Raw genomic sequence first — 27,360 nt, forward strand, 5'->3', positions numbered from 1 at the left:
TTTTCCAAAATATTAACTTTTATAATCCAATTTATACTGTGCAATACACAATATTGAAAATGTACAGGACTGACTGTTCCTGGTGCCGCTTTTGAACGTCGGTCCTCAGCACAGCACAAAGCTCACTTTGTAACTTGCCTGGTAGCTCCTGCCACTTCTTCATTTTCTCAACAAATGCTGCTGCACTTATTGATGTCTCATGAAATATGAAAAGAGAGAGATTACAAAATTACCAGAACAACTGACTTTTAAAAACAATGTATTTATTTTTCTATGTAGAATTGAAGAAGAAACACTAATTAAGCCGGATGAACACTGTTAAAACACAGATGCCTTTGATGATATGAAAAACCACATGGGCGCGTTGTGGTTAGAGTAGTGTAACATGGTGAATGAAATGTTTTGGGAGTTTTAATTTGTGATGAGAACAGCCATTTCTGGAGAGCACTCTCAAAAGGCACTCAAGGTCTTCACACACTGGGTTATAGAGTCCAGCTATGGTCACCCTGTGTAATTATCACGAATGGGTGTTGATGAGCGACCATTACTAATCGTATTGGAACAATAGAAAATATTTCTACTCGTGGTCCAGTGACTTTTCCTGATAATGTAATTCCCACCTTTCAATTACTCCTCAGGTGTCATGTTTAACGCTTATTAAGGACATCACATACAGCAGATTTCTGTTTAAAATACAAATGCCCTCAGGCCAGAGTCAGGTTTCTACAATGGGAAAGATTTGTAAGATTTTAGAACTATCATTGCAAACTAAAATGCAGGGTGACTATATGCAAAACTGTGAAAATGCCATGTCAACATTTCCTATGTGATGTGCTCCAGGTCTGTTGAGCTCACAGTCAGTAACAAATGTTCTAGTGAAATAACTCCCTTGGGATACAATTCTTCAATACAAAGGGATGTGTTTAGTTTAACAAACAACCTGTACGACACAAAAAATACCACGCTTTAAGGTAATTTAAATAAACGTCACTTGTAGTCAGAGTAAAAATCCTTAACAGAAAATATGATGGGCTGTATTCATGTCATCAGTCATACAAAACTGTAGTAAACTTAAGATGCGGCACGTCACTCTGCAGACTGCTGGATTCATTTTTTAGCCTCTTTGGGAAATGATTTGTATGTCTGACATAGTCTCATACTGCCATACCAAGGCAGTATTCTGAAATGTTTTGTACTTATAATTTAAATAATGTTCAACACCAGATTAATCCACAAGCAAATCCCGCTCTTTAATGGCAGCGATGCAGGATTCTCCACGAAGATGGGGACCCGATACAAGTATTCAAGATGCTCAAGGGCATTGTCGAAGTCCGCCCAGCGGATTCCTTCCGAATGAACAGGGAAACCCAGACCAGAGGCCACAAGCGGGAAGTGGGTGGAGGGGCTTTTAAAACCAAGTCCTACATTGACGTCTTCACCCAGGGGGTTGTGGGAATACAGAGCAAGCTACCCTGTTGTGTTGTTGAATCCAGTACTCTGGCTTCTTTCAGGAAACAGCTGGAAGAGATCCTCGGATCAATTAGGTCTACCAAACGCGTGCTAAGATCCTGGATCATAGGCTGCTAAGCTCAGAGCAAGGCTCACACTGAAGGTCTGGCAGGAAGATTCACTGCTGCAGCACCTTATTCCTTCAGAGCAGCGCTGTTGCTGCCGCCCTCTTCATGTACCAGGTCTGTGGACACAGCAGGGTTAAGCGAGGAACAGTGAAAGATTTAGCCGTAACGACATTGCAATTGTTTCTGTAATGACAGCATACAGTACTGCAAGGGGTGAGCCCTGTATTTCCTCCTCAAACAGCGAAATGATTTCAAACAGACCTGTACACAGCCTCCTCCACTGTACTCATTTTTCTTCTGCTGTTTGCACAGCGATTTATCTCCATTTCCATGACACTCTGACCAACATTTTAAAAGCTTCCTTACTGAGATAAATCGGTCAGAGCAGAGATGCCATTCTCTGGAATAGAGTGGGAAAATGGGATTGAAGCGCAGAAAGTGTGCGTTGCGGCAGCACATCATTAAAACTAATTTAGGTTAAGGATCTTTAGATCGCCCTTCGTTTAAAATCACATTTCTTCACGCTGGCCACCTTTCGTGCTCTCTAAGCAAACCAATATAAATGCTGCGTTTGTCAGAAATGTTCAACTGCAATGGATCTTAATTTCTCAATGCAGTATCACAGTCTTTCACCCAGTAATAACTCACAGAGTGGCTAATGTACAGTAGAGTACCTTTCTCACACTCCTGTTCAGCAACAGAGTACGGGGTTTATTTGGGAAAAATATCCTGGAATTTGTATAATTTATTTGGAATAAATCATTTTCGTCAAAATTTATTTAAATGATTTAATTCATTTTAATTTGATCAATTTAATTAAGGGATCATTGGTAAATTAGTCTAAAACCACCACTGGATTGAAATTAATAAGAGAACAGCAGTTCCAGATGAAGTGCCAGCATTTTGCTAAGGTATATTTCTGATTGACAGTACTGTGCAGAGTTTCACTATAAGCAATAGCATTGCCTCCTTATTGTTCTTAGCTGCAGTTGTTATTCCAGCCTTTAATTCACAAACAGTCATGTGTACAGGAAACAAGTAATTTCAATTTAATTTCTGACCAATTCCTTGCCGATTAGGTCACCTTGAATGACATTTTCGTTCCGCCTTGTTAGTACATTATGTCATGGAATCATCTAAATGTAAAAACCAAATACTCCTTCACTATGGCAACAGCTAGAAAATACAGCTGAGGAAGGAAAGGGAACTTGATCTCAGAAGATAAGTTTTCTTCATTTCCAGTTATTTAAAAATAAAGTTGTTTTGGGGATTCTGTTTTTCAGAGTTTTCCCCAATCTTTTTCACTCTACTTTTAAATTCCAACGTCTCAATTGCAATACAGCGATGTGTTTATTCTTTCAAGAGCTTTGCAATGAAACACCCCAAACCTGTCTGTTCTTAATCTGAAACTCATGTGCGGAACGTCACCACAGCTCTGTCTCATCATGAACGGGCTATTAGAATATCTGGTGTGTTTTCTAATACAGGTCTGGAGGACTACTCATCTGCTGCTTGCATTACAGCCCAGCTCTCAGTTACACAATTAAACTCTTGATTGGCTTAATAACAGGGCCTGCTTGAACTGTGTGCAGCTCTTAAACATGTTGGATTTCACTTTTTAACTATTGCATTTCAGGAGAGAAATTTAATTCCTAACCTTTAAGTATAAAAAAATGTAAAACATTCCAATCAAGCAATTTGTTAGTTCAATGATGGCCTCAATTAGGTAATTACACTCAGTTGGAGGATCGGTAGCCCCTGCCTGAAGTACTGAATAGGCTTCAATGTGTACAGAACTCACCTACAGCTTTACTGTACTCCAGCTCATAATATGAGATATCGAGACCTCTTACTCATCCAAAGACCAGGCTCCTCACAAAGGGTGAACTTGCTCACACCCACTATAGACTCTACAGTTGTCTACATCTTCATTACTTGCACAAAGATCCATCATTTTATTACAGGTTTTAACATGCAATTTCATCATACGCAGTAAAGGCAGTAAGTCTATTTGATGGACCTTTGTCTTTCACTTTCATTTTGCTCCTGCTATGCATTGTATTGTGAGCACTTATTTATTGAAGCATTTATTAAGCATTTATTGATAGGAGCTCAAAAGTAAAATTGTAATATATTCACAGAAAGATGTCTAAAGGAAAGGGATCTGACAATGGCAATATCTTGAACTGGCTGATAATTAGATTTTCAGGAATAAACTATATGAATGCAGGACAGGGGCAGTTGTGAACCTGTATGGTTCAACAGGGAAAGACACAGGTTTGGTCATTGCAGATCTTGTAGCTGAAATAGCTCTAGGTGATGAGTCTTCAACAAAACAGCTATGACTAGTAAAACCATAGTCACTTCATGACAAGAAAGGTTCTACTGCTCAGACCCCTGAGGTCAGACACCAGATAGTGTATCTGCTTGAGCTTAATGGGGTATCCTGTGCTGACTCTCCTTATTCTAGAACAGAGAAGCCTCTGAATGGTCCATGATTCAGGTAGTCAAAATCCTTGCAGTCCTCTCCTTCAGAATCACAACAGTATGACACGACCCAGTGGGCTCAAGTGGACAATACCTGGAACTGCATTTCAAAGTAAGAAGAGGAGGATCTCTTTACCTCAAGAGTTGTGGGAGGATGGAAAAAAACTGCCCAACAATGTCGAAGCCAATGCCCTGCTGGATGAAATCCTGGGATCAATTAACTACTAACTTCCAAATGGGACAGATGTGCTGAATTGCTTCGTCTCAATTGTAACGATCTTTTAACAGCTTACAGTATATATTTATGATGTGTGTTCCACCTCTGTAGAGTCTCCTGATGTGTTTGTATCAGCAAACTGGTGAATGGCTGGCAGGAAGAGGAGATCATGCTGCTCTCCTGATGGCAAGGCGATGTTTTCATAATCCACAATTCTAATAAAATGCTTGGCATTATAAAGCAACACTTTATTGGGTAGATCTTTCTCATAGCACCCAGGTATCCATCTATAGCATACCATTCAGTTTTTCATATGGAAGTAGAGGCATTAAAATGCAATAAATGAGTATTGAAACCCTGTTTTTAAAGCCTCTCAGTTTATGTATATATTGTATTTGATTTTCAGAACAATGTAAGCTATTGACGTTGTCTGGGAAGTCTTTTCCACCTACTCCTCGTGTCTTATTCCAGGCTGTAATTCTTCCCGCACTGACATACTGTAGACACGGGACTCCTTCATGGGAAATTGCTGAGATATAAAAACATCTGCTTACAGCTTTCTGTGTGTGTTTGCTCAACATTTCAAAGGACACAAACGAATCGCGCAAGAGAGTCTCTGCTTTCTCAATGCAGTCTGCGTTGTGGTGAAGTTTGGGGACCGAGGACGTGATGTCGAGAGGTACTGCAGGCAAGCAGAGCTCGAATGCTGGAGAGGGAGAAGGGTTAGAAGGAGAGAGAGTGGGAGAGACAGACCGAGAGAAACAATGAGAAAGGGAGGAGGGGAGGATAAGAGAGAAAAAGACAAAGATCCGTTCCAGGGACTGTTTTAGTGCCTCATAAAATATTTAGTTTGATTGTACATGGTCCTGTAATTGCCATCTCTCTGCCTGAATTATTGATGGTCTGTAGCAGAGCTGAGCAGCAAAAGTCTCTGAACACTGGGGAGAGGGAGCTGAGCACTCTGGGCCCGTCTTCACCGAGGGGACACACAGCTGGAGCCTCCTGGGCTCACCCTGGTCAGGGAGACACTCCTCAGCTTTGGAGAAGTGTGGGACAAGAGACAGTCCCTGAGAGCAGGACCATGGACACTGACCTCCTGCTCTTCTGTGGCCCCACTTAGTGTTGTCTCAGACTTTCAGGAGGTTCCCCCTTAATTGTGAAGTTTCCTTACTCTGGAAAGACTTCATGCGTTACTGTTGGAAAAAAATGACAAAAATCTTTCAGTAAAGAACAAGACTCTTGATTTTAGGTAAGGTTTAGTTTTTAAAACACTACTTTTCAAAACAGATAGACTCGATTAGAAGACCTTTATTATCCCAAACATAGGGAATTCAGATGGCAATGTTGCTTCACAGCCTTCACCAATAAAAGAAAAGATGCGCACATGCAAGTGCGCACATACATGTGTCCGGATATCAGATTTGTCTTGAGACCCAAGATGATGCTGTTTTTCTTCATATGATATAACTAATGTTACAGGGGAATTTCAGGGATTAGAACTGGCGATTGAGTCTGGACTAGGTATAACTGAACAGCCGATTCTGTTTTTCAGATATTGTTAATAAATGTGTCATAAGAACAAAAGAACAGATATAGGTGAGATTCCACCCATCTAGCCTGTTAGGTTTCTAGTAGCTTACTGATCCAAAGATCTCATCCAAGTGCTTCTTGGAAGAAACCAGAGTATCATATTGAAAAAAGTGAATGGGTAGCTTGTTCCAGACAAGACTCCCACAACCCTCTGCAACAGGGTTTGATCATGATGCGCTAGTGCAGAGCTTCCCGCAAAACAAAGGAGTCTGGACTGTGTTCTTGATTTACACTTTCAGAAACGCAGGCTTTGAAGGAAGGAGACAGAGCTTAAGAGAGATGGGACAGGTTCAATATGGAATATAACCTCTGTTTTTCACCCCTTGCACACAACTGTAGCATGAGAAGAGTTTTTAAATGGGAGGTGTCTATTCAGCAGATGTAGCATGTTGGATTGCTAATAGCTAATTGATCTGATGATTTCATCCAGCCAGCCAGGATATCGGCTCTGACAACATGACTGGGTAAATTGTCTCACTCTGTCCTTTTCCTTTGAGCACTTTATGGCATGTTACTGAGCCAAGTGTACATGTCATTTAGTAGCAACAACAAACAAATGAATGCATAATAATTAATAATATTAACATATACGAGTAATAATAACGTTAGTAGGTTTCCTATTGGCGTCCCTTAAGACCCATGCCTTCACGGCTGTTTCAGCAGTAACATTATGTTTTCCACTGGTATCCCCTTCCCTGCGGTTTTGCGACTGCCAAGAGGAACCGGCCCTCACGTTGTCCTGCTGCTCATGAACAACGTTTCCTCATCCCGTCTCCCTCTGCTCGGTCCAGGGCACTGAGGGAGAGCAAGACACACTGCACACGTTTCCCGCACGCGGCAGAAGAAACATGAACACGCGCCAGGCTTAAAACACTCCTGCTGAAATATTGATAGGTCTTCGCCCAATATAATAAGTGAGAGACGTCCGAAGAGTCAGTACATGGGGCTTCTTCACAGGGAGAGCTCCTGCTGCTCTGCTGTGTGTGCAAGCATGCTGCCCGTGAGCAAACACGCGCTGTCTACTGCAGGTCAAGAAGAACAGTTTATAGTTAGACACTGTGGTCGTGTCGCACATGTTCTGTTTAAAGGCAACATGTATGTTTTTCTACAGTATCATGTTTGTAATATGCAGGGTAGATAACAGGGGAAATATAATTCATATTTTAAAAAGGGACATAATTATAACCTTCAAGGTAATGTTACTCAACCCCGAGTGTTGGACTGTATTGGGCATTTTATTATCTAGGTCAGCTAGTTAAACATTCCTTACTGTTCACTCCCTGTTAATGCACGGATCCACGCCGACAGCACACGTCACTCGGGAACATGGATCCTGGAGGAAGGACTGATTGATTCTGCAGAGTGGTTGAGATGTTGTGATATGAGGAATGCCCTCAAAGTGCTGGTTCAGGCAGATGGATTTACAAAGAAACTGAGACAAACAGGTCAACATGTCTTTGGACTGTGGGAGGGAACTGGAGCACCTGGAGGAAGCACACTCAAACATGGGGAGAACATGCAAACTCCACACAGACAGCACCTCAGGAATTGAACCTAGGGCCCCAGTGCTGCAGGACAGAAACGCTAACCATGTTGCACTGCTTTTTCATGTTTCTTTGATTTTGAATTGACTAATTATTTATGAGATATTAGTTCAAGTGTTGGGATATTACACAGATATGTTTTGAGTACCTGAGAGGTGAAGGTGACATTCCTTCACCTACAATTCCCCCAGCTCTCACAATCTTCAGGTCATTTCAGTGGCTTCACTGCGCAACATAGTTCTGCCTTCTGTGAAAGAGATAAAAAGAAAGAAAAAGAAAACAACTCTCGGACAAATCGGTGTACGTGTGTGGAGGGAAGCTTGTTAAGAAATCTGAAGGCAAGTGGGAAATGCTTTTTGTCCAGCACAGCAGGAAAAAGGTGTGAAAAACACTGATGTAAATAAACATTTATGTTTTCTGTCGGGTTTTCTCCAGTGGATCAGGATTAGATTAGATTAGAAAAATGGTACAACGTGGCAGAACTGACTTTGAGCCCTAAAATTTAATTTTGAGGCTTTCCCACAACTGTGTAAAAAGTGGATGTAAACTTCCTGTCTGTTCCTCACTGGAGATATTTAACATTCTGTTAATTTGAAGCATTATATTTACGGGAAACGTGGTGTTCACAACCGCAGATATTTAGCACAAATATTCATGTTGGGTTACTAAACCATGGTGACACAAGAGATCCGTTTGACGGGGATTTTATACTGTGTGGTGAAGAAACAGCGGCTTTATAATGGTACTATAACAAATGCAATCCGAACACATTAAGGATTTCATTACCAGGTCGCGCTGAATCACAATGCAATGATACCACTGAAGACTGAAGGACAACTTCTGTTTAGGAATCGTAAAGCAATCGAATGTTTTGAAACGCATTCGATGTGAAACGAACAGCCTGCAAAATGTAAAAACATATAACAAAAGTAACGACGAATGACTCGAAACGTCAAAAACGAAATAACGGTAAAACTCCGGAATGGGGCGGTGAGCTGGGTCCGATTTGGGTCCGTCCGGGCGGCGAGAGAGGGGCGTGACTCCGCAGCACCGAGCTCTGCCTGTGATGAGTCAGGGCTCCTGGCCCAACCGCTGGGAGCGAGCAGGCGCTCCGGTCACTAATCTGCTACAGGTAATAAAGTGCTTCCTCAGTAATGCACAGCCCATAAGTGTCAGGACGCTCCGTTAATTTATAGTGGCGGTCCTTCCGGACGAGGGTTGTAAATCGTGATACACTGTCTGCCGCACATTAGACGATGACAGGGCCACACATCCAGCCTGTAATTGATGACAGGGCAGTGTAATGAGGTGATGGCTTACAACACGCACGCTGGCTTCCTCATTATCTGCAGCTACTTGCTTTAAGAGGAAAAAAAAACAGAAAAAAAGACTAATAATTGAGCTTTGGCTCAAGTCGGTTATTAATTATTTATAATGTTTTAATAAGTTTTTGATCGGGAGGGATGGTAGAAGCACAGAACTCACACACTCTCTCTCGCTGCCTTTTCTCCCCTGTCCTGTCAAGGAGCTCCCTGATACAGCAGGAGCAAGTGTTTCTTCTGTTCGTTCAGAGGGGCTCGAACCCACCACCCAAAGGTTTAACACCTCTGCCCCTTCCAGTTTATACGGTAGTTGTGAAGATAAAATTAAATAAAGAAAACAAAAAAAAGAGGAGCAATCAGGTCAATTCTTAGAATGTCAAACTCTTTCATTAATTTTCTAACCACTTCTTCCAATTCAGGGTAATGATAATGTTTCTTTATTAGCCCTATACAATTTCTTGCATTGGAATTCGTCTTTTTTCGCATACCCCAGCTTTTCTCCATGAGACACACAGACAGGGAGAGAAGCTGGGGGTCAGAGCACAGGGTCTGCCATTGTACGGCGCCCCTGGAGCAGTTGGGTGAAGGGCCTGGCTCAGGGGCCCAACGGAGTAGGATTCCTCTGCCGGCTGTGGGATTTGAACCAGCAACCTTCCAGTCACAACACACAGATCCTGAGCCACAGAGCCACCGCTCCGCCCGGGTCACAGGGGAGCCAGAGTCTATCCAGCAAGCAATGGGCACTAGGCAGGGTACACCCTGGACAGGACACCAGTCCATCACAGGGCACACACAGACACACACACTCACATACCCTGGACAGGACACCAGTCTATCTCAGGGCACACACACACACATACCCTGGACAGGACACCAGTCCATCACAGGGCACACACAGACACACACACTCACATACCCTGGACAGGACACCAGTCCATCACAGGGCACACACAGACACACACACTCACATATCCTGGACAGGACACCTCTTTGGACTTTGGGAGAAAACCCACACAAACAAGGAGAGAACACATTGTACAAACTCCATGGAGACAGCATCCTAGGTATGGAATTGAACCCAGGGCCCCAGCACTACCAGGGAGCAATGCTGACCAGTGCTCCATCATGCCACTCAGGAATGCCAAAGCTTTCAAACCTATGAATCCAACTGAAAAATAAACCAGTCAAAACAGATAAAAGAGACAGGTGGCTATTTCTACCTTTCACTGTACAAACATAAAACATAACTGGCTTTTTCTGGGTGAATGGGATCAGTTCAAAGCTTCTTGCTGTAGAAAACGTGCAGGAAGTAATTGCAAATTTGCAAAATTACAGGCTGTTTTTAAACGTGTAGTTCTAGAAGTGGATGGATCCATTTTCAATAAACTATTAGTCCAATGCAGAGCCCTGGTGAGCTGGAGTCCATCCCAGTAGACATGGGTCTCCAGGCAGGACACACCTTGGATGTCCCTCCAGCTCATAAGGGGATATCCACTCATGCTTATGGGGGACCATTTTTAGAGATGCCAATTAAACTGGACAGCATGTCTAGGCAAATGGTCAAAAACCAATATGAACACGAGGAGAGTAAGCATCTTCCACATACTGTATAAGAATACCCAAGAGCTGTGAGACTGCTGCGTTAAGCTCCTCGCCACTCTGCTGCCCTAATTCTGGAATTGCTCTTTGATTATTATAGGAATATTAAAAAAACAGAGCAGGGAATTTTTCACCACGGGTATGAAGGTTTAGTGGTCATTCAATGACCATGCAGACTGTGCCTTAGATCAGACATTTTTACTGGCTGTGGGATCTTGTCACAACCTGTAATAGTTGGGCTTACAAGAGGAGTGGAGTCATTCCCAATTAGAATGATTCACAATGAAAGGCAGTTTGTTTCAATTACACATTCCAGCACATACTGGAGGAATACAATTGGAAATTTTGAAAGAAATTAATTATGTCTAACTCAGAATAATTCTAATTTTAACTGAGCAATTCCTTGGTTATGCATTGCATATCAGCCACTTATTGTGTGCCATCCAGGTTGTAGTCTAAGAAGAAAAAAATAAACATCTATTGTTGACAATTTTACTAGTGCATCAGTAAGAATTCTTTCACTGTTGGTGCCCTTTTCATGCACTGCACATTTTGCTGAAAATAGTACTGCATTTTCTCACAAGCACCATTCTGCTTGGAGATTAGGATGCACTGCTATTGTGCCACCTATCTAGTGAAAGCACAATGAAACTATCACATCCTCCTTTGAGGCAGGTGCTGTTTTCCTGATGTGATGATTCTGTTTTTCATACAGCCCTGAATCGCTGCATGGAAATGATACGTTTCCAAATATTCATAAGTAATGCACATGTTCCTCAAAGCTAATACTCCTTGTTGTTTTTAACATTGTATAACATTGTTGTTTCTAATGAAAGTCGCATTACAACCAAGTCTACGCCTAGAGCCCTAGAATTGAATTATTCAACCAATAGGTCTAAAAAGAAAATTAAAATGAAAAATGTATGCATCTACGTGATTCTTTGCTTAGAAAACCAAAAATAAAGAATGAATGGATCAATTGATCGTTCCCAAGATAAAAAAAAAACATACTCACATTTATTATCTAGTGTGTAAGATACTCCTGGTGTGGTAACTGTATCACACCTCATTCTGTGTTGATTCAGGCTTTCTGTGAAAACACTGTTGCACATCATTACAAACCCAGTTAATGATAATTGCATTAGAATTGATTTAGTTAATGTATGTGCTTGACTAATGATGTAGTTCCAAATATAGAAGAATCTTTTTGAATCATCTCTTTTCCTGAATATTGTCTTTGTAATTTAAGATCAGCTGTAATGGAACTTTTAGGATATTATTGCATTGAGCTCTCAGAGGAACATGTGTCCTAATGGGTATACTTTGCTGACTTCATTTTTTAAATCTTTATTAACCATAATGGCCTGAACAAATCTGATGTCAAATGTCAATTGCTTATTTTTGGTGTCTCGGAATTTCATTTATACAGTAAACGTGCCCATTAATTATTCATTGCTATTGTGAAATCAGCCTCCAGATTTTAATAGTTTGCAAACAGGAGGAGTTCCTTCTAGGGTGTCGCTTGTCTGTAGCTTGTTCATCCAAGGTTGTCAGCTTCAAATACAATGGTTGGGTAGCTTGTTCCTGACTCCCACAGCACTTTATTAAGAAGTACTGTACCTCCTGTTTGCAGTTTTAAATACACTTCCCCTTAGTTTCCAGTTTCAGTGCTGATTCCACTGGGCTGACTGTGTCAGTGTCTTTGCGATTTCTAAGAACATACAGAAACAGAAACAAGCTGGCAGACAAGATGAGCCATTCAGCCCATCTGGCCTGTTTCGTACTGAAGTTTATTGACCCCAGGATCTCACCCAGCTATTTACTGAAGGAAACCAGGGCATCTGCTTCAACAGCATGGCTGTGTAGCTCGTTCCACACTCCCACAACCCTTTGGGTAAAGAAACGGCTCCCGTCCTGTTTTAAACGTGCTTCCACATAGTTTCCACTTGTGTCCTCTGCTTTGTGTTTCACTGTTTGTTGTGAGGAAGCGCACTGGGTCGACTTTATCAATACCTGTGAATCCTTGAATCGGGTCCCCTTGCAATATGAGACTCAATAGACTTGATTCCCTGTGCATGTACCCGGTCGCTCTGCTCTGAACTGAATCTGGCTGTGCTAGTCCACACTGGCTGCAGTGCTTAGTATTGTGTTTCAAGGTGACCATAAAACCTTTAACTCCTGAATTAGATGGAGGTCCTTTCAGCTGAGTCCTGTGGTCTGCTGGAGGGTATGTCCCCCTTTTTCAGTGGCTCAGCCAAGTTCAATTTAATTCTTAATAAACACAGCATTACTCTAATATCAGTCCGTGGGTCCAGTTACCAGCCCATGTCTCCTGCTGTGTTTTAATTCAATCCCTATTGATCCATATCTCTCCTCCCAAGGACTCCAATATCATGTGAATGGAATTCAGGGATGGGTTCCCTATATTATTGTATTCTATAGCCGTAAAGCACATTAGCTGCCTGTGGTGCAGACCAGATCAAGTATCAATCAATACGGGCTAAATAGAGAAGCTGATTCTTTCTACACACTGATTATGAAATGTTCATATTTTTAAAGCTGTAGGGCACTCTGGATTTCTTCTTGCTTCATTACTGGAATTATACCAAAGGGTAAAAATATTTTTTGATCATACAATAGCAAATGTTGAAAAACTAAAATCCAATAATTTTGTATTTTAAAGATATTGTTACTGTTCAATTAGAGCCAAATCGATACGCTCGGAGAATAGGCCCATTAATTCTTCCCTGATATGTGATGACTGACTGAGTCTCCCTTAAAAAAAAAAGGTTTATTTCAGAAATAACACCCGCAATCGCTGAGGTTATTCTCTGGTTAATGTGACAAGCCTGTCTGCAGCCTTTATAGCTGCTAACTTGGAGGATTACCATTGTGATAATGTGCCGATTATTTTAAAATGTTCAATCAAAATAAGGAGCCCGAGTACTGCTGATGAGCGCTCTGAAAAGGCAGGTCTGTGTGAAATGAACACTGGAATCTATTCTGTTGCATTCCAACTGTCAAACTGTGTTCCTCCTCACAGACGAAAATTACTTCATGACGCATTGAAAGGACTATAGCACATTTTATACTCATTCTGAGATTAATTAGCAAATTTTACAGGAAGTATTTTAACTAGAAAAAAAATGGAAAAAATGTTCGAGCAAAATTTTAAGTGAGTGATATTTTAAGATTTTGTGAACGTTTGTGCCACCAAACAACTGCCTCCTAAGGCAAGCGCTGCAGTGATGAAGAGTGGTGTTCAGGACTCTGGGCCCATAACATGTGAGCTGTGGGTTCAGGTCAGATTGGGTCACTGCTGCTGTAACACTGAGCAACCCTTGTGATTCAGTTTCCTTCAGTAGGTTACTAACGAGAGGCCAATCTGGCTCATTTGGTACAGAAAGTAGTAGCTCATCCGTCCCAGGATCTCATCCAGCAGTTTCTTGATAGACGCCAGGGTATTGGCTTCAACATCATTGCAGGGTAGCCTGTTCCACACTCTCACAACCCTTTGTGTAAAGATGTGCCTGCTATTCATTGTTTTAAATGCACTTCCACTTGCATGTACTGGTACGTGTTTAATTGTTTATTCTGAAGAGTTCCTCTGGGTTGATTTTGTCGTTGCTTTTGATTTTGAATACTTGAGATCCAGTCGTACCCTTCTCTGTTCGAGCCTAAAATGCCTGTCAGTGTAGGACATTCTCTCAAGCCCCAATGTATCTGGTTGCTCTTCTGGACTGATTCCAGAGCAGCAGTTTCTTTTCTATAACATGGTGACCACAGTTGTACACAATATTCTAAATGAGGCCTCACTAGCATGTTATCCAATTTTAACATCCTGTTTTATAAATGGGATACTCTGGATAAAAATGACACCCAGATGAATTAAAAATGTAAAATGAGACATTGTAATTCCACACCTAATGCTGACAGTAGTGTAGATTTGCTAAATGTTTGAAATTAGTGTAGAGTATAATGTCATAGTCAGAAAGAGTTGCATCTGAAATGGCAGTCTGTATTGCAACGCAGCCCTACCAGACAAACCTCATGCTCCCCACTGAGGAATGAGACCAGTAGCATTATGGAACCAGGATGCAGACCTTTTGATTTTGTCTCACAATTTCTCATCCTGGCATAATACGCAAAATCACCCGTTGTCTGAGGGGTTCAAGGTGCAAAAATACTTCTGACACCTTGTATCAGAAACTACACACGGATTTTATAGTCATTCATGTTGGCTTTGTAGCAGGATGAAAAGTATCTGAATGTTTGTGCTCCCAGCACTTATGATCTCTCTGGCATTTAAAGCTGATAATTTAACAATCAGCCTCTCTTAAAAACAGGCTTCACGTACAGTATATTCTTTAATGACTCTTGAAATTTTTGTCCTGTACATAAGCCGTACATTGTCTTGAAAAAGACTGTTTTAAGTCTACAAAATGGCAAATGCTCATTAGCTGAAGGTGCTCTCCTACTAGGGCAGGCAGCACTGAGGTGTTGTTTGCAAGCAAGCAGCTGGGGTTACTGAGGGGTTAATTTCCCTTGTAGGTCCACTCTCATGTGTGCTGTCCATACATAATCCAGGAATAGACACTGCAGCCTGGGCCCATCGTTGCAACAACACATTGTCAGAGCTGGTGACATTTCCAAATAATTGGCCATTAGCCATCCCAGAGTGCACTGCGCGACTGACCTCGGTTAGCTTGTGAATATTTTACCAGCTGGACATTACGGTATTGTTGTGCCTTTAAAATAAAACGCCCAACTGAGAGGGACATTGTGAGGGAGGCTCTGTAGTGATTAAAGGGGGATCTGGCAAGCCACCAGGCTGGATGATATTACAGAGATTATGTCAGTTTACTGCCTGGCACAGTGGTTAGGATTGCAGTCTCGCAGAGCTGGGACCCTAGTTTCAATTCCAGACCTGGGCTGCTGTCTGTGTGGAGTTTCTATGTTCTTGTGTTGGTGTGGATTTCTCCCAGGTGCTCCGGTTACTCCTCGCACAGTCTGAAGACATTCTGGTGGGTTAACTGGCTGTCACGATATTAGTTCCCCCTCCTTAAGGGTGCTCCAGCCCTTTCACTCAAGACTTTATTCCATGCACCTGCTCCCTATTCCCTGCCCACCTTAAAAGCCAGGCGCTGACGCTCTTCCGGGCTCTGTATCTGATTTCCATATCGTGCGAGTCCGGGACCTGGAAGCGCCTGGTCCCGTTAAGGTTTTAACCTCTGTTCCCGTTCCCGTTCCCCGTCCGCCGGTTCCGACCCGGCCTTCGTGGTTTTTAATTCTTGTTCTGATGGATCTCCTGGTTTTGGACTTACTCGTGCGTTTTGGATTTTCCCTAAGGATTACTCTCGGATTGTTCGCCTCAGCCACACCTCCCCGTGCACCAGCGCACCTTGGACACGCCCCCTTGTCTTCAGCCCCGTTTTCCTGCATGACGTTTCCCCAGTGTTTCCCCACTCCGTCGGACTGTGTCGTCCGCATAGGGTCCGGAAAGAACTGTTCGTTACACTGGCGTGTGGGAAAACTGTCCCTGGTGTGCGTGTGTCTGTGTGTGCCCCGTGCTGGACTGCTGTCCCATCTGGGGAGTATCCGGTCTTGTGCCTGCTGCTTGCTGGGATAGGCTCTGGCTCCCCTGCGCCCTGGAATTGCATATATCGGTTAGGAAATGGATGGATGTTAGTTAACCTGGACTTTCACATAGCCTTTCTAACATACGCCTGTGGCATCTTCCATCCTCATAAAATCCTGTGGGAGAAATGTGGGTGAATTTTGTTTATTTGTATTCATTTTTCCTTGACTGTCTCCATCCTGATGGAAAGCGCTAGTAGCTGTGTCACGAGCAGACAGAATTACTGACTAGTTGAGTGGAACTGCTTCCTGCCTTTTCCGAAGGGACCAGTTTCACCAGACCAGTGTGTGTGGGGGGGCGTTTCAGTGACTCATGAGAGAGGGTGGTTTGCCCAATGAAAGATGTGTAAGTTTACAACAGCCAGTTCTCTGGTTATATACCCACCTGATTTGGAGCGGCGAATTGTGTTTCCTACGAGTTGGCTTGGAGTGAACTCCCACGAAGACGAAGACTAGGCAGTCTGCCCTGACCCACCCACTTTTAGGAATTTCTCCATTTTAACCACAGCACCCTTTGAGCACTTAATGTAACGTGTCCATTCAAAGTCTGCGAACGAGAGGCACTTCTTTACACAAAGGGCTGTGGGAGCGTGGAACAGGCCATGGAAGCAGCATATCTGCTTCAACAACATGGCTGGACATCTTGTGTCAGACTCCCACAACTCTTTGTGTTAAGAAGTGCCTTTGTGTTTCACTGAATGCTTCCTCATCGTGTCAGGACTAGCAAGCTTCAGCTCCTTCAATCTGTTCGAGTAGTAGTTTCTGTATCTGTTAGTGAAAAAACTAAGAAAGAACAATTAAATTATCCAGAAATCCATTTAGGAATATTGTGAAACATGTGTACTTTGGTTGAATGTCCAGATAATTAATTGATTCATTCATTAAATACTAAATATTGAATAGATCTGTGTTCCGCATCAGTAACATTTTGATAATACAACAGCTCTTTTTCATGGTTTTTCCCACAGACATACAGTATATTGTCTGGAGTCAATTCGGTTGTGTGATGAATGAATGTAAAGTCAAGTTGTCTGCTGCAAATATTTAAATAAGAGTAAGAGATGCACGCAGAGATAAGTAAGAAATGAATGCCATTCTGGTTACATATTTTGCCATTTTTAAATCTTATTGAATTTTAACGTCAGTGCAGCCTTAAACAATGTTAAACCGCAAAATCTAAACAACTTGGATCCTTGTTTACTGAAAACAATCTGAATCTGTCAAATACGTACAATACAGAGATCATCCATGATCTATTTCAGAGCCTCACTCTCTGTGTGGTACTGCCCATTGCTCAGTTCCACTGTAAGGAGGCCAGTATCTGCAAGGCTAAACAATTCACCTAAGTGTTCGATTTCACACATTTCTGACCTTTTCAAAAGTCACATACTGTACCTGGTGTGCCTTTTGCACGAGGCTCTGCAAAAAGACAGTTTTTGCTCAAAACAAAATGTGACTTTTTGTCATTTAATAAAAGTGATTTTTTAAAATTATTTAATTAATAATTCTAAAATATTATTATGAATATATATATATATTGGAGTGGAGTGGAGTGGTGGCACAGTCGTTAGCAGGGCTGCCTTGCAGCGCTGGAGTCCTGGGTTCAATTCCGGACCTGGAGTGCAGTCTGTGTGGCGTTTGTATGTTCTCCCTGTGTTCCCCCCTTCCTCCAGGAGCTCCGGTTTTGACACTCAGTCCAAAGACAAGTATGTGTGTGTTAAATTTGTCATAAACCATTGGTGCTCCTTTGGGACGCACCACAATTCGGGAAGGTTGTGTCTGTCTGCCCTGTGATGGACTGGCGTCCTGTCCAGGGTGTGTCCTGCCGCGTGGCCAGTCCTTCCTGGGAGGATAGGCCCTGGGCCACTGACCCTGTACTGGGTGAGCCGTTGCCGAAAGTCACGTGTGTGATAATGTCAAACCTCACTCTGGTTAACTGGAGTGGAGAATATCTACTGTATTCCGTATCTAACATGATAACATCAACCCCAGAGCATAAGACAAGGGCTCTCAAACCTTGTTCTGGGGTCTCCTCTCCCCACACCTGCTGGTTTCTGTTCCACACGAGCACTCAGAATATAACTGTTAAATTCCATAGCATAAAGGAGGTTTACCACTGCATTTCACCAACCTCTGCGTGGAAATAAATAAAAAAACAATGCCAAGCAGCCTGTTAGTCCAGTTAAGGATTCATTTAAGTCAAGAGCTCAGCTCCAGTGCAAACCAACAGGCGATTCCATGACCAGGATTGGGAATTCCTGGTACAGACCATAAGAATCACAAGGATTTGTTTTCCTTTTGTTTGTAACATCTTGTTAACATTTACCACATTAATAACAGACATACCCGGGAATAAAGGCTCCTGAGGTCTGTTCTTTGTTAGGTATCTGGTCCTGGAATTTGCTGCTGCGACCGTCATTATTACAGCTACCACTAATATTAATGTCTTGTTTTATTTTTCTCTCAGATTCTTCCTGAAGTTCTTCCTCAAGTGCAATCAGAACTGTTTGAAAAATGCAGGGAACCCACGAGACATGCGGCGCTTCCAGGTAGGCAACCTCGGCAGGGTCCTGCCGGACGGACCACCCCCGAGCAGGAACAAACAGGAGCGGAGTTTGTACATTAAGATGAAGAAAGCAACCCGTACCTTTTAAAAGGGTCTTGTCTGAAGACCTTCATAGCTGGACACCTAGATAGAGCTCAGGGCCAAGACCATCCACAGACGGCCCTCTGCTGTGCTTGGAGTAGAGGTGCCTTGACGCAGGAGTGCAGTCGCCCTATGCTCCCGATCAGAGCGGCGGCACTCTTTGCTCTCAGGGAATGGGCACCTTGGTCGCCTTTCCTGCTGTCTGCCTGCGCGGCTGCTGACAAACATACTGTATAACTTTCATGAACAGACTAGAAATAGAAACAGCAGCAGGTTTGTACTAAATACATCAAGCCTACTTAGATCCACAATCTGGGGAGTGCATGTTTTTTTCTAGCCGTGCATCATATTTCACTGTGAACATGAGGTGACCAGTTTCCACACTTGTTCCCAGTTCTTCGGGCAGAACCCATAACTGGTCAAACCCTCGTCTTTCCAGGCACATAGAGACTGCTCGTTGCAGTCTAGGTTAAACAGTGAAAACGGAAGGGATTGCTGTGTTTTGGAGATGGCTGGTGTTCTTGTTGCCCGGGCCTCTGTGTGTGGGTGGGTGGCAGGGTTCGGGACCTGACGGTGACGCTGGACTTGAGGGCACTGTCTCAAGCTAGCACCACAGCACGCACCCTGCACTGACTCTCTTGTGGTGGTAGGAGTCCTTCGGGAAGACCCTTCTCAGTGCGAGTCTGTGCCTGGGCTACTCAAATCCTTAATCTTCCCTGCAATTTACCCTGTGTCTGAAGGCACTGCCAGCCTGGAACATGCCGGGAACCCCCTGCAGCTTCCAGTTTCTCCACATGAGTCCCTGGCAGTAGCAGCAGCAGCTGTAGTGAAAGCAGGAATCGCTGTGTTGCCGTTCGGGAGGTTCAGCGTTGCCCCTTGCTCTCCCCCTCCAGGTCGTGGTGTCGACAACGGTGAATGTGGATGGCCATGTGCTCGCCGTCTCCGACAACATGTTTGTTCACAATAACTCCAAACACGGGCGGAGGGCGAGACGCCTGGACCCTTCTGAAGGTAGGAAGGACTTTCTGTTGTGCCCACGTGTGCCCTGTGGGTGCTCACCTGGTGGGTCCCTGCGATAACACCCTTACCTGTATAGTCAAGCCCTCAAGCTCCTTTACCCTGGAGTAGCAGTGTGTTGAATTCCTTAACTCACTGAAGACATCCGGTCCTGCAACGTTTTCAAACAGGAAAGCCCGGCTATAAAATCTATGAATGTGTCTTGGTGGCAGTGTGCGTTGTCACTCAGCCCCTCCTCCATTCTGCCTCTCCTGCATGTTTGGTTGCTGACTGATCCGAGGAAGCTATCCAGATGTTTTCCGAAGGCTCCTGGGGAAGAACATGGCTTGAGGGGTCGTTTCAGACACCCACCACCCTTTGAGTAGAAAGAGCCGCTTGTTCTCAGACCACATCAGCGCTGACTTGATCTACGTCAGGGTGTGCTGGGTCCCCTAGTGGAGCTTTAGGGTCCTGGTAGACTGTTTGCCACACTCACAACGATGAGTGCTACAGGGTGTGAAACAATATATCAGTTGTGAAACAGCATCTTTGCTTTCTCTGCCCATCCCTGTGAAAGTTTAAAATACTTCTCCCTTGGCCGTGAACATTTGATCCTAATACGAGGTGTTCTGCGTTGTGTCCAGTGTTGTTGAAAAACAGAAAATTAAGGAAGGCAGAGTCTGACACTGACCAAATCAGGAGCCGTAGATGTGTCAGGGTAATGTTCCCATGGCAGCAGGGATGAAAAAGCCCTCCGAGTGTCTATCAGCGGCAGGAAATCTGTCGAGAGTGGAGGCGATCTTGTCTTCCGCCTCTGGACCCCAGAGAACAGGACTGAAGTCAAATCCATTGAGTGGATCTTGTAGACTTTCATCTCTCCTGGCAGACTGCATTGCTTTGTTAGGAGATAAAGGCAAAACCATCTGCTCGTGGCTCGGACTTCTTTGTTGTCTCGATTAATACACTATTTTTTTAAAGATCATTTTTTTATTTTTATCCAGATTTCAATTTTGCAAATATGTCCAGATCCCCAGGAGGAATATTAATCTATGCATCTGTGGATTACAGTGAAAAATCTAGTTTTCTGCCTCTCATAAACAATGGGGAAAATGAACGATAACACCAGATGTGAAAAAAACGCAATAAAATCTTATGTAGATGCTCGTGTAGAGACAATTGGCTCAGATTTATCTAGATTGTCCTTTGTGTTATGACCCATGTAAGTACTGGAATCAAAGCCAAATATTACATATCATAAAGCTTATGAATTTATCACACTAAACAGTGTTTCATGTCATTCAGTGGTACACTTTATCATTGCAGCTCCTTTAAGTAAACTACTGTAAACTCGCAAAATACAAACCTGCAGACCAGCACAATATAGACAGTTTATAACGGAACAATTAGTTCAGATCCCTCCCCAGACATAACAAATTCTGTAGTCCTCTCTAAAACTCAAAATTTACCATTATTATTTTGCCTGTTACAGCTATGGTTTTCTATTTTCATCCTCATAAATTTAACACTGACTACTGATTTTAGCACTAGTCCTAGAAAATATGAAATTTCGTTTTACATGACGGCACACATATGCCTTATCCGATCTTGATGTCCCTCCTTGTTTCTTAATCCCACTGTGATAATGAGATATTTGCGAGGATAGCTAACGAACAGAACGATCGATTGTCAGGTTCTTTCCCAGCCCAGTGAAGTGATCTTGTCACTGGGTCCCTTCAGCGTTATCTGTTTGGGAGGTCAAGGGTTATTTTTCCAGACAAGACTGAATCAATCTAGATGTAAATGTGTATGAGGGAGTCTGGGCCAGCCTGTCTGTCTCTGTGCTCCTGCAGAATGCCTAGTCAGTGGCCAGGGTATTTTCTGGCAGAGAGTGATTTTTTAAAATGGAATACAGCATTTTGCTGAGTGAGGCTCTTCAAAACCAGAAATACTGATATTTAAAATATTGGAAAAGAATTATGGACTATGGAGCAATATTGACTTCCAACAATATGGGGAAACAAACCTATTTTGTTTTATTGAATTCAGGGTCAACAAACAGTAATATAGATGTGCCATCTCTATCGTACTCTGCCTACAAAAAGTAAAACTGCATTGAAAGTAAACTGCTTGGGTAGCACAACACTGTCACAGTAATTTAACTCTTAAAAACACAAACGACAACTAGTGCTACAGCTCTTATTAATATGATGAGTAATAATTTATTGTCTGATTTCTCACACATTGGTTTTGCTTTGATCAGCTACTGTATGTGTTTAACACACACAGAGACTTACAAAGAACATTACATTTAAAATAAATATTACATTACTTAGAAGACATCAACCCATACATAGTCCTCACACCTAACACTCCGACAGGAATCCTCATCTTATTGGAGCCCATACAGTAGATGAACTCTCCCCACAATCCCCTGTAATTACTTATTACTAATACCAATTGCACTTGCCCATAAACCACTACTCCTTTAGCGTGGGCGCTGTTATGAAGTGGTATGAGTGTGGAATAAAGGAAGTCCTCATTCTGGCATTTTGTTTTGTTCGTCTGTAAAATGAGGTATTAGATGTATGCAAGATCGAAACATCTAGTGCTGACGTAACTGAATGAAACGGATCTGGATACCTTTATTCCCATCATGCATTTTTCTCACGTCGCTGTTCCCATGACTGAAGCACAGACTGCATGCCCCAAAGAGAACCCTCTCCCCCTGCTTGTCGTATGTCCCAGTCCCAGTCCCAGTCCCTGCACTCCCTGGTGACCCATCTCCCTCTCTTACCTTTCCGAAGCAGCTACGCCCTGCATCAAGGCCATCAGCCCCAGCGAGGGCTGGACCACAGGGGGCGCCACCGTCATCGTCATCGGGGACAACTTCTTCGACGGGCTGCAGGTGGTCTTCGGCACCATGCTGGTGTGGAGCGAGGTGGGTGTGCAGTGCCCCGGGCAAAACAGCCTGAAGGCCTTCTGTCTCTGGGCTGCGATGGAAACGGCACTTGGGTGAGAGCGCAATCCCGCGGTAATGAGGCGACGGACTGGGAGATCCTGGGGACCAGTGGAACGTGCTGGGATGGAAATAAAGATCCCGGTCCCCACCGCCTCACTGGAAGTTTCCACAGTGACACTCTCCACACTGTGCTCACTCACTCTGGGGTTCCCAGCACCCCCTGCAGCTGGGGGCTGACGACATGTTAAAGCTGGGGTGTCACACCTCTGGAGGGCCTAGTGTCTTCTGGGTAGCCAACTAAATAATTAAGGATTTTGTAGAACTGATTACTGAACAAATGGACTTCAGTGAAAGTTACCTCTCAAACACCTTCAGGACTGGCTAGCAGTGTTAACAATTGTGCTGTTCATGAAATAATTAGACCAGCTCTGTAACTTGGAGCTCAGGTGGAGCCAGAAGAACACAAAACGCAGAAGACACCAGGACATGAGTCTGACACCCCTCTTTTAAAGGAAGCATCACGGGCTGCACCTACCTAGGTGGTGCTGTTCCTTCTGCTCTGTCTCTGCCGTCTCGTGAGCTGGGGAGCAAAGCTGGAATTTGTGCTGGTTCACCTCACTGCGCGCCACCCATGACCCATGACCCATGTCTGGGCAGATCAGCAGATCAGCAGACAGCAGATTCTTGGCAGTGTTATAAATCTCACCTCCAGATCAGCTTGCATGAGATCCCCATCCCTCAGTCTTTAAATCACCCCAGGAGAGGAACTGGACAATGAATTGTGCAAATCTCCACAGTCACTGAAAGGGCTTGTGTACTTACCTTTGACTCCACTGTTGGGCTGTGCCTTGCCACTCACACTGTCCACTCACAGGGACAGAGCATCTCTACTGTGAATGTAAAAATCGCAGTCTCTTTGTCTTAGATTACAACTTGTTTGAGCCCATCTAGGTAGTTAGTAGTTAGTTGATCCAAGGCTCTCATCCAGCTGTTTCTTGAAAGAAGCTGTCATACTGGCTTCAACACCATGGAGGTACCATGCTCCTGCAGCCTGTTCCACACCCTAGCCCCTTGGGTGAAGGAGTGTCACCTGTTCTCAGATTTAAATGCTCTTCCACTCTAGTTTCCACTGGTTCCTGTTTCACTGTTATGAAATGAAAGGAAACGATCATTGATCCGAGCGGACAGGTGAAGGGACAGGCGGGAGAGGGAACAACGGCGTCCGAAGGAAGAGAATGATAACACCGATTGATTGATTGATTGATTGATTGATTCCTGACGTGTTCCGGGTGTTTTTTTGTTTGTTTTGCAGCTCATCACACCCCACGCGATCCGAGTTCAGACTCCGCCGCGACACATCCCTGGTGTGGTGGAGGTGACGCTCTCGTACAAGTCCAAGCAGTTCTGCAAGGGAGCACCTGGGCGCTTCGTGTACACAGGTAGCACAGCCGGGCTCCGGGGCGGTCCTGTCGACAAGCAGACTTCTGATCCTTCGCAGCTTAAAGCGCAGCTCCAGGACGCTCGCTGCTTATTGATTTCCGCGTCTGGTAGAACTGCGCCATTTTTCACGTTGCGGTGGTTTGTAGCTGATCGGTTCACTGGTTGGATTGCAAGAGGAAACTAACTTCAGAAATGAATTTTTAAAAGCATGGAGGAACCGGCATTGGTAGACTAGTAAAAAAAATAAATAAGGACCAATAAATGCTGGACCACACAAATCCGTACCAAGGTCTGAATTTCAAATGAACATTTAATTCACAATTCTACCGTCAGCGCTAATCGAACCCAGTTTTTTAGTTTTGTAGGTGCGTGTGGATTTTTTTAAAAATCCTTTGGAATTATTATGGTCCTAACGGAGTGTGTTTCCCAAACCTCTGTACAGTTCTACAAATATAACTCAGTAATATGAGGAAACCTCATGAAAAGAGTCTGGTACAGTAATTGGACAAACGGAGGTGTGTAAAGGAACACCGGAATGAGGTGTAGCACTGCGCTGATTCAGAGCGATTCACCATATGGTTGCAATGAATAATTAATTTAATTTAACTGTATCAGGCTGAGACTTCAAAGATATTTTTATGCATCCACGGCGATTGTGCAAGCAGCTCTTAAAAACCCCACAACTTATTCTTACAGTCCTTGTCAGGCCAAATTTGCTCAAGATGGGTTACAAATTGATACCGTACGTATTCACAGATTCTTTAATTTTTTAAAATCCTTTTCAAACGGGAACTGGCGTTTCCGTCGAAAGCTTCTGTTCCATTGCAGTTGATGTTTCTATGCTCAAACACCAAAAACGCAACCTGAAACAACTGTAAACCGTAATCTCACAATTTAACTTCTAAATACTGTAAGTGGTCATTAGTTTCAAAGCTGCAGCGTACATACACAGTATATATACACAGTATATATTTAGTTTCCTATGCAGTTTTTGCTATCGTTTAGCTTCTTTCACCTATGAAAGTTATCAGTTTGAGAATTCAGGTTTTGTTTAATGATATTCACTTTTTTTTTTAAATAAAAGGCTATATAGTTTGTTTTGCAACACATCACAAGAATACCTCACAGCAGGTGAATACTTTTGTAAGACACTTTAATAATAATAATAATAATAATAATAATAATAATAATTCCTTACACTTATGTAGCACGTTTCTGGACACTCCACTCAAAGCAGGTAATGGGGATCCCCTTCACCCCCACCAGTGTGCAGCCCCACCTGGATGATGCTCCAGTACACTCCCCACACACCAGCTCTCAGTGGGGAGGAGAGCAGAGTGATGAGGCCAATTCACTTTATCTGCCTTCTTAAAAAAGACCTTCTGGATGGAGATCCAGGTTGAATCCATCAGGCAATTTCGTATTGTGGAAATGTACTGTACTAGCAATGGTGAGTCCAAATCAGTGATTCAGAAAAAAGCACCTACTGTACCTGTCACCTACCAGGCTACAGGCTACAGGCTACATACTGTGTAAAGCACAGGTTACTTACTTTTTTACAGTATATACTGTAGTTAAACAGCTCCTTGAATCTGCTGATAGCAGTTTATATCAAGTGAGTGTTTCAGGCCTGTGGCAGATGTTTGAGGGTGAACAGGTCTGCGATTTTCTCTCTCTGCAAGCGTTTCCTTCCAAGCAGGCAGATCCTCTGAAACTCGACCCCCGTGTGCAAACAGAACATGGCGCAGGCTTGGATCAGCACCTGCAGCAGCTGGGCCTGAGTCTGGGGCTGTTAGCAGACGTCCTCAGCTCTCAGGGCTCAGACTGCAGCACAGTGCCCGTTTGTCAGTCGGCAAGAACCGATGACCTTTGCCCTGGGGCACCATTATTAAACGCGCACACACTAAAATACCGCTTTTATTAATCGGAGCGATGGAAAAACGCTCAGACTGAAACGTGCAGGCCAGTGGTTGAGTTGATCCATTTTGTACAAACAGTTAAACGTAGTGCTATGTGCACGTCGGCCTGGAGCCTTGGATTTAGAACTTGCTATCAGTAGATAATCAGAGTCTTGCCAACCTCTTCCTACACACCACTGTGCAGGCCATAGTATCGTCTTGGTAAATCAGTCTTTTCTTTGCCTGACTTTATTACTGAATAATATAGAGACCTTTGAAACCGCAGAAAGGTCAGGGGGAGGAGTGTTTAGCATGATAACAAAATGTCACTGTGTTCAACATAAAAGAAAGGATTTTGTTAAGGCTTTCTGTTAAACTGAAGGTTTATCTCGCCATTTTTCTCTTAAAAAGCGTGGCTTTATTCAGACACATGTATATTCAGCACATCCATTATTTTCATCCCTGTAGGTCTGATTCTCTGGCTGCTATTGTGGAATGCGAACAGGCTCCTGTACATTTTTACATGTTCATGTTTTTGTTCTGTTTTAAAAATCAGATATTTGCACGAATATCTTTTAAGCCTTGAACATACACCCAACCCTGTGCTTCAGTGCAGGGGAAGACAAACATCTTAAACAGTCAAGAGTAGAGCTGTTGTATGAGTGGCTGTAGTCAACAGAAATCGGCATGACACTTGTTGTATAATCAGTCATTTAACTTGCAATTTATGGATATGCTCTGAGGTTTAAAGAACATTAAATAATTTGGGCCCTTTTGTCTAAATCTAAACAAACAAAATAATGAAATAGCTTTTTAAAGAAAAATAATGAAATAGCTTTTTGACAGTTAGCTCAGCACAAATTATTATCATTATTGCTATTGTTAGCTTGTTCATTGCTAACCAGGGGCTCTGTTTCTGTTCAGCTGTCCTCCTGTGTTTCAGGACTGTCCTGTGTGACCCCTAAAATGTGAGCAAGCATGGACATTAATTTCTCCCAAGACCATTTCCTCTTTCCCAGAGTCAAGGCCACAGCACACATGAAGACAGTGCAGCAGGTATTCATGCTGCAGCTCTTCACTGTACTTACTGCAGCGTGCAGCACGGCCCAGTGAAGCTACACACAGGGCTTTTTCATGACTAAATATCCAGGCTTTGTATTATTCATCAGGAAAAAAAAGCATCGGATACAATCATGCTGTTTACATGAGGGACATTATAGGAGGCAATAGCATTACGCATTTAACTATCGTCGGTTCTCAGGACACCGTGTCGCAATCCAGGGTAGAGGAGATTAAAGCATTCAAATGAAACTCTTTAAATTTTTAACGCGCACCATTCTCCAGTGATAAGATCAAAAGAGGTGTAACAGGACACTGGAAAGCAGCTTGCATACTCTGTGTCTATTACGGACATTTTTGAACATAAGAATAGAGAGAAAGGTTACGA

At 43.2% G+C, this 27,360-nt stretch overlaps 1 protein-coding gene across 5 annotated transcripts in view; it reads left to right on the top strand.

Moving 5' to 3' along the window:
• The window catches only part of LOC102696247 (transcription factor COE3-like), a 165,507-nt gene that overhangs the window by 95,258 nt on the left and 42,889 nt on the right, over window positions 1–27,360 (top strand). For 3 of the 5 annotated variants that reach the window (XM_069186866.1, XM_069186637.1, XM_069186757.1), the window contains 4 exons: window positions 18,441–18,522; window positions 19,514–19,631; window positions 22,421–22,554; window positions 23,888–24,014. In XM_069186866.1, the coding sequence (XP_069042967.1) occupies window positions 18,441–18,522; window positions 19,514–19,631; window positions 22,421–22,554; window positions 23,888–24,014 (461 nt within the window). The remainder of the gene's footprint in view (window positions 1–18,440; window positions 18,523–19,513; window positions 19,632–22,420; window positions 22,555–23,887; window positions 24,015–27,360) is intronic. The other 2 variants (XM_069186689.1, XM_069186815.1) reach the window with 1 other exon arrangement.

Source organism: Lepisosteus oculatus, chromosome 1 (assembly GCF_040954835.1).
Source record: "Lepisosteus oculatus isolate fLepOcu1 chromosome 1, fLepOcu1.hap2, whole genome shotgun sequence".
Lineage (NCBI taxonomy): Eukaryota > Metazoa > Chordata > Actinopteri > Semionotiformes > Lepisosteidae > Lepisosteus > Lepisosteus oculatus.